The 8449-nt window shown below is 43.9% G+C and overlaps 1 protein-coding gene across 1 annotated transcript in view; it reads right to left on the minus strand.

The window, feature by feature from the left end:
• Positions 1 to 2649, minus strand: part of HMCN1 (hemicentin 1) — a 209103-nt gene extending 206454 nt beyond the window's left edge. Inside the window, exon 1 of the mRNA XM_076339558.1 lies at positions 2364 to 2649. Within this exon, the coding sequence (XP_076195673.1) occupies positions 2364 to 2649 (286 nt within the window). The remainder of the gene's footprint in view (positions 1 to 2363) is intronic.
• Between the last annotated feature and the right edge of the window lie 5800 nt (positions 2650 to 8449).

Below are 8449 nucleotides of genomic sequence, written 5' to 3' on the forward strand. Positions count from 1 at the left end.
TTAAAATTACACGTTCTCCACTTTCACACAGCTTTATGACCTCACAAGTTACCCATCACGCTAAAAAGTAAGGCCCCCTCTGGCCGTGCAGGGAAATTGGACTTCCATATAGAGACACGTAACAGGATACACCAATATATGTTTGCCAGCAGTTCTTTGTTGTATGGGTCAGCTCTCTGCAGGTTTAAGTTTCAGTTACTCTACTGAATGAAATCTAACATTTGCCAAGGAAAGAGATCTCCTGTGGAAAGAGAGTGAATGGGGGAAGAGGCAAGGAAGCAAGAAGTTGGGGGGGGGGAATGTGAATCAAGCAGAGGAAGGTGGCAGTGGATTTGTTGCTAGTGATGTATATACAGAGCAAGAAGGTGACGGTACAGGAAAAGCATGACTAAAAGAATCAGTCTGTAACAGAAGCAAAGATCCTGGAGAGGCAGTGGAAACAAGAGGGTCAGAGAGATGGGAGAAAAGGAATGAAAAGGAAAAAACGTACAGAAGAAAAACTGAATGAGGAAGAGAAAACATGTGGAGATGAGAAAGAAAAAAGTAGCTATTGAAACAAAGGATTTGCAAGTGGCCTGTGATGAAGGCTAAGCATTGGAACTACCCGTCACATAAAAGCTGGAACTTCTTTCTACTGACGATGCACAAGAACAAAGGACCATCCACACAAACCCGCAAACTAGAAGTGCGCCTTTCAAGACCATCTTCTTGCTCTCATGTTTGGTGTAGATACCCAAGCCCTCTGAAAAAGAGAACTAGCAATTCTTATAGCGGATCACTTTGGTGAGCAGAAAGGGAAGATGTATAAAGTGTGATTATGGAGAGAAAATAAAAACAAAACACTCCCAACCCATCATGTTGATTTTCTGTCCCATCCAAGGTGAAAGAGCTCCAAGAAGAACTACCAGCTTGATTTTCCAAAAGGATATAAAAGAGTTCTAGGCTCTATACTTGACCAAAATCTTTTCCTTCTTGCTTGCTTCTGTGGCCTGATGCTTTTTAAGTCCCATACATGTTTGATCCATAAAGGGGGGGAAAAAAAAAAAAAAAAAAAAAAGGTAAAGAGGGAAGAAAAGAGGGAAGAGAAAAAAAGTGACACCAACATTGCAAATGGTAAGGTACATAAACAGACCCTTTTGTGATAGGACACTGATACCACAATGATGTACTCTTTATAAGAAAAATAACAGAGAACCTACACAGGCTTATAGATAACAAAACAGCAAAATTTGCAAAGACAAGTTTTGCTCTAGTTTTCCAAGCATTTGATTTCAGGTATTTATAACAATAGCAAACACGTATCTTGTAGGCAGAAGTATCTATAACTAGGGGGAAATAGAAGGGGTGTCTGTTTTCATTTGATGATATCCCTGCAAAAATTGAACTCTTAAGAATTGATTTCTGGAATATCACGTTGTGAGATATTCCATGGAAACTAGAATCAGAAAGGTAATTTTTCAAGGGCTTTTCCACCAGTCTCTGATTTTTTTATTTTGTTTTTTTTAAAAAGGAGTTTTTACTGCGTAGTACAGCACACATCACCAGCCTGGGGCATCCTGTTCCTATTTCCTCTTCAAGTCACCAGAAGATATTTGACAAGGAAAGAGGAAGAAAGCCAGAGAAAAGGGATAGGAAGGGAATAGAAAACAGATGCTGAAAGAGAGGAATGCACGATGAACAGCAGAAAGAAAAAAAGGTAGCATGAGGGAAAGAAATAAGAACCCAAACCAAAAACCATACCATGTAAAGCTTCTGGATCATTTCAGTGCAAGTTTCTGAATGTAAACATGGGACAACAAGATCAGAGGAAAAGTGCAACTGTATTATGTATGTTCGTAAGTGTATTCCCATAGAAGGGCATTGAAAAAAACTTAGTTGCTTCGTTACTAGTATACGTGTTCTCTACTAGCAGAGAAGGTCACTGAAGCTATTCCAGCTCAGAATTAAGAGGAGTATTTGATCCCCTAAGCCACTCTTTGGTGCATACAGTGCACTTATAGTCCACTTCAGTTTATCCTGAAGGCTTTTAGAAGGTACTGGTATTTGTCTCCACGGAGACAGGGAGGGGATTCAGAAAACGTTACTCGCTACTGGCAAGTTACCGCAGCGGAGTGACCCGTGCGGCAAGCACGGCTAAGATGTGACAAAATGCTTACGCTGCGGTCCCCTGGAAGCGCAGGAAACCCAACCTTTTATGAAGGCCAGCCCTGAGGAGGACCTCCCCTGCTCCCTGGCTCTCCTTCCCGCCCCCGCGCCCACCTCGGCATGTGCCGCGCTTCGTGCTTTGGCAGACGGCGGCGGAGACACCTCGCCCCTGCCTCGACCCGGGCCCCTCCCGGACCCTCCAGGGAGAAACCCCCTACCTGGATCGTGGAAAGGCACCAACGCGAAGTTGTAAAGCGGTCTCTTGGGTCTTTTTAGCGACGTTTCCAGGATCTTGGATGCCCCCTCGATAACTTGCACCAGGTCGTCGTACATGGAGCCGGTCACATCAAACACGAACGCCAGGGTGGAGGCTCCCTCCGGCACCGCCTCGCCGCCGGGCTCCCTCTCGGCGCCGGGCTCGGGCGCAGCGCGGGGGCACAGGGCGAGCAGCAGCACCGCGCCCAGACCCGCTCCCCACGCTCCGCTGCCCCCGCGGAAAGCCATCTTCCCCGGCAGCCTGCGCAGCTCCCGCGGCGGCTGAGAAAAGCACTTGCAACGCCCTGCCCGGAGAAGCGCAGAAACCGGCGCCCACCGCCCGCTCCGCTCCCCTCAGCGCGGAGGGCAGGAAGCGCCGCAGCTATTGTCTGCGCACGGCTGCGGTCCCGCTCCGCCTTTCTTATCGGGCAGGGCTGGGGCAGCGCCGCCCCGAGGGAGAAGGCAGAGCCCTGTCCATGCCGCGGGATGCGGGAGCTGCTGCCTCAGGAGCCCCGGCTGCGGACTGAGGCGGCGCCCGGCCCGACCCCGGCCCCGCCTCCGCCTCCCGTGGCCCGCCGCGGCCCCTGCCCTTACCTCAGGGTCCCCTCCCGCGGCGACCGTTAGCAGGGCGGGCTGGGGCCGGTGCCGCCCCTCGCACCTGGCCGCCTGCTGCCTCCCTGTTCCGCCCCGAGCCGCCAGCCCCGGCCCCGGCAGCCGCCGAGCCCCGCGGGGGAGCCTCCCTGGAGGGAACGGGACGCCGGAGGGTGAGGTACAGACCTGCCCATCACGGACCGGGGTCTGTGCCCACACCTGACGGGGAGGTGAGGACGGTGGTGCTGACTCGAGCTCATCCCTAGGACGATAGATGAGTATATTTATTGTTTTCTTATTATAAACGCTTGATGCGAGACTGAAGTCGTTCCTATGTGCACTGCTGCCCTGGTTCTCCTCTTCAGTTACACTTCCACAACTACTACCTGAAACCCAGAGGCTGGACCTCCCGAGGCCCCTTCCAGCCTCAGTTTTCCTCAGCTCCTATGAAAGTATTCTTAAAGTGACTATTAAAGTGGGTAGAAAAGACCCCAAAATGTCATCAGGACATTCAGGCACTGGCAGTCTCTGGTGCAAGAAAAAGACTGGACAATGAAGGAAAGAAAATGGCCAGAGTGGTAGTTTAACCCCGCTCAGGCGATGGAAGAGATTAAAGGCTATATATTTCAGCGCTCCTTAGTTGTTTAAGGATGCAGCTACGTCCCAGCACACACCTTTTGAAAATCCAATCCTCGGTGGCTGATCCAACGCCACATGAAAGGACTGGGGGGAGAGCCAGGAGCCAAATCCACATTGCTCCAGCTCACCTCAGCGCTGCTATCACAAGCCTCCCTTCCCATTGGCTGCCTCATGCGCTGCGGGGAGCAACAGGACATCATTTTAAACACCAAGTGGGAGGGAAATGGCATCCTTTGTTTTCAGTGGGATGAGTTAGGTGGATGAGGCACACAGCATTTGCTGCAGCTAGGAAAGTTAGATCATGAAGCAGAATTTAGCTCATTAGTTTCCCTCTTTATTTTACTAATCTTAAAATTGGTGCTAAAATTGTGCTCTCAAAACCATCATATTGTGACTGGAAAATTAATCATGTAGAAACATTGCTTATCCTAATCAAGTTATAAGTCTGGAATTGAATTATAAAAAACAGATGTTTACATTCTTTCCCCCCTTCAGCACTGATGTCATGAGAAGGAAGCACATAACCAAAGCTGTGCAAAGCATTCACAATAAAACCCCAAACCATGGAAAACTTGCCTCATCTGTAACTCTGCTAGCAGAAAACTCGGACCAGGTTTGTTGAAAATATTCACAAATCTTGTAAGTAGAGATGCATTCAAGCCATAAAATAGGAATATGTATTTTGAATACCCTAGAGACTGGCAGCACTTGGATTTAAGGGTTTCCTTCAGTCCTTTATGAAGATGAATTCCTGTTATGTTTTTCCTCACAAAGAAAGCCATCATGTTCTTTCTGTCTTAAATTATTTCTCATTTAGATGTAAACAACCTAGAACAAACCTAGTGTCTCTATGAAAAAACAACCCTCTTGGACACATAGTGCTGCATCTCTAAAAAAACATCATTTTAACGTGGGTTTTAAAGTACAACATAAAGAAAAATCTTTATTTTGTAACAGTGGAAACATATTTATTTTGGTTGCCTAACACTTTCCACTATAAAATATCATTGAGGCTTGGAAGCTCTAACACTGTTATTCACAGCAGGCCTTTGAAATTTGCAGGAAGAAAGCCCTGTAGCAAGAGGAACGATTTTTTTTTTCTTCTCCAATGAAATTATTTTCATAGTTTGCCAAAGACTCATCTATTAAAAAAAAAAAAAAATCACTATGTTCCTTCTGACATGCTCTACAGTGAAGTTTTGACAGCATGCCAGAACAATAACTAAGCACAAACACTCCAAGGTCAGGCCCATGCCACTGTCAAAGCACACTGTAGCAGAAACACCTGGAGATTATCAGGATGGGGGGACCGGGGCCAGGGGAAGGGAAGGGGGTCTGGGTTGGGGTACACCCAGGGGAGAGAGGTCCCCCCACCTCTCCCAGACCTAACTTTGCCACAGCGGGCTACCACCTTCATGATTTCCAGCAGAGCCTCAGCGTCTCTTTTGTATGCATAGATATTACAGTTGTCTTTGACACTTACTTTCTAATTTTGAGCGTTTCTAACTTCACCTTGATATTCTTTTCATGCCTATTTTGGGGCTGGAATTTGACATTTTGTTTATTTGGTAGCATAGAAGAATTCAACAGATGTGGACTTGATTGTCTAATTGCTTCCCACCACACTCATATACTGCCACTCTGAGTGTGAGCAAAGCATTACCCGTCTAGAGTATATATTTATCCTGGGTGGTTGTAAATTATTAGATAAGGTGGAATAAAGAGTTAAGTCATTTAATTTCTCCTCTCTTCCTAGCTTGTCTCAAATATAAAAAGCATAAAATTTGTATGCTGTGGGAAAAATATACTCGTTTAGAAGATTGGAAAAGAAATAAAGTACTTTTCACCCTTTGGGCTTGTGTCTGAATCTGCTCCATTTTGTAATTTGCAGCTAAAAATTATTACTATCCAATGGCTGCTAATGAAGAAAGAGTTGCCAGTTTCAGTCTCGTTCACAGTAAACCAGCATCCACTGCAAAAACTGAAGTTTCTGTCTGAAGGAGAATATCAAAATTATTGTTTTTAAAGCTGATGCTACTCCCTAATTACAGAGCAAACTGCTGATACCAAAACAGATTCTCTTCCTGGGATCCCATGGACCACTCTCAGCAGGCTGCATCTGCCAGAGCTCTTTCTCACGACACCTCTTTTCTAGTCAGCAAGTTCTGCACGTATACCAGATACTCTGAACTGTTTTGTCACAGACATTTGACAATATTTTTTTCCTCTGGAACTCCATACACATTTAAAGCTTTTATTCCCACTCGTCCTCAAAGTCCCATCCCTCCTTTTCTTCTTTTCTTTGTTTGAACTTGATTAATTGCTGTGGAAAAGGAGGGAATCGTTGCTGTTTGTTTTGGGTATCTGGCTTTGGCTCTCTCTGTGAGAAGTGTATGTATGTATTGTATAGTAAGATCTCTCCAGTTGGCAGACAGAGTGTTTCCATAGCCAGTCTTTAGTCCTGTCTTTGTATTTTATGTATATACACACCCTAGTTCTGCATATGAGAAGTACAACTTTGTATTTATCAAAGCCATTCCTACTCTGAAACTGAAAATAATGTTTTGAGTCTCAAATTCTGTGCTTTGAAGTAGTGTGCTGGCAGAACCTATGCTGCTTTTGGGAAGGATAGGGTTAAAATGCCATCCTAGAAGAGGAATGCTACAACAGAAATTAGCAGGTATGCTGAGGAGCCTGAAACCAGGTAAGGCAGCTCACTAGAGCTGCTGCTAACAGGTCTGCAAGGAAAGACAAACAAGGAGCCGAAAAGAGAAAGGACTGATTGATAGATTAAACTTTGGTTATATGTGGCAAAATCTTCACATTCATCTATGAAGACCATGAAGAGACCAGCACTACTTTTGGGGGGAGATTTTGTCACGTGAATGCCATTATATGATGAGGGTTCCAACTCTGAAGTGATCAAGTAAACGCTGACCTTTTTCCAGCCAGTGACTTCTATTTTTTTAGCCATGCAGCTGGTCTCACATTCAGACAGTATGCTTTTAGTACTCATCTTTCCTCTCTGTGACCAAGGCATTTTGCCTGATACAGTCAAAAGCTCTTCTGCAGACAGAACAAGGTACCCTTTATACCCAATAATCTTGATGCGTCTTAGTGTTTTAGTCACAGAAGATTCATATCTTCCTGTGAGATACATTACCTTTGCCAACAATACAAAACCTATGACAATATAAAAATGGCATGTATGTAACTTTTGTTTGACTTCTGGCTTCTGAATCTTCAGAGGGGTCATATATTGTAAGTTTTCTCCCAAATCCATATGACTAGTAACCACCTGCTTTTGTTAAGAAAACAAACCCTGGGATTCTAGCATGATCACTTCTCTGTAGGAATTGATGCTTTTATTAGATAATCCAGTTCCAAAGAATCACAAGTTTCTGATCTCCACTTTTAAAAAACGTTTGTTTGAATCTGAAATCAAGCTAAGGGCTACATTCCCTACTCCTACCCTTCAGGTATCAGCGTAAAGAGATAAGCTGGACCTAGAATTGTATTTTGAACTGTTCACACCTATAATCTCCGCCTGAATTCTGACCATCCAGTATCTTATGGTTACTGCTTCCTTTTTAAACTCAGTCTCCATCATGAGCACAGCGATGCTGGAATTTTTTGTGGCTTTGGCAATTAATGCTTTATAGCAAAATCAGAGCAGACAGGCAAATGCTAGTGATTCTATGTGTTCTGCAAATGTTTCTAGATGATAGACAGCCTCTAATGTAAAAGTTGTAAAAATGAGACATTTTTAAGATGCCCTGCATAAAGAATTGTAAAGAATCTAGAAGTCACACAGAGATAATCTTTTGCCATTTTCAATCTCCTTTCTCTGCTCCACAGAAGTTTGCTTAAATATAGATGTCAGTTTGATTCACAGTTCAACATGTTTCAGAATATCACATAATAGTGAAAAAGAGCTAGACACAAGCAGTAAGTAGCTGTAGCAACTGGAGTAGTTTGTTTAATAAACCATGTGCCTGAGCCAAGAGACCGTTTCACCCTGCTACAGCACTGAATCATCTCTCATCTGCAAGATGAAATCACTTTGCTTTTGGTTATAAAATATTTGTTTTATAAAACAGGTCATCCTGTGATCATGACATAGAAGTAAAAGTCAGGGGCCAAAAGTTTTCTTTCTGGCTCAGAAGCAGACTTGCTGCTTTTATTAATACAATTATGTATCAAGACTGGGACCAAGTTAGGACCTGCTGTGCTACTTCCTTGCTCACTTGGAAAAAAAGAATAGATAGAATGATGGATGGAGAAACACAATAATCAAAAGTATGAGGCCTGTACCTACTGCACAAGGCACTTTTGATCTCTTTATCAACCTTTACTCTCCATATTATAGCCTAAGCACTTCTGAGCACAAAGTACAAATGCATTCCTAATCCTTACAAAATCCGTACGCTCGATAATCTTGAGCTCCATAGTTCCCATCACACAAATGAGGAATGAAAGCAGAAAGGACTTGGTGAAAGTCACACAGGAAATCTGTAGCAGAAATAGTAAGGAACACAGACCTATATTTCACCTCGCTTAAGATCATTATTCTCCTTTCACTGTACCTCAAGATTCTTTAGCACTAAAAGGGGATTATGCATCTCTTCCTCCCCTGAATGTTTGTAGGGAGGGAAACACCAGCAAAATATAAACCACCTTGTTATTTGCTGTAGGGAGAGCCTTGAAAGTGAAAATAGTCTGTATTTCAGTAAAATTTTTCCATTGCAAAGTTTCATAAGTTTTGCTACTCTCTTTCAAAAGGTTTTATAGCTTAGTTTCTACCACCAACTAAATTTTT

Source organism: Aptenodytes patagonicus, chromosome 5, assembly GCF_965638725.1.
Source record: "Aptenodytes patagonicus chromosome 5, bAptPat1.pri.cur, whole genome shotgun sequence".
In the NCBI taxonomy this organism is placed as follows: Eukaryota; Metazoa; Chordata; class Aves; order Sphenisciformes; family Spheniscidae; genus Aptenodytes; species Aptenodytes patagonicus.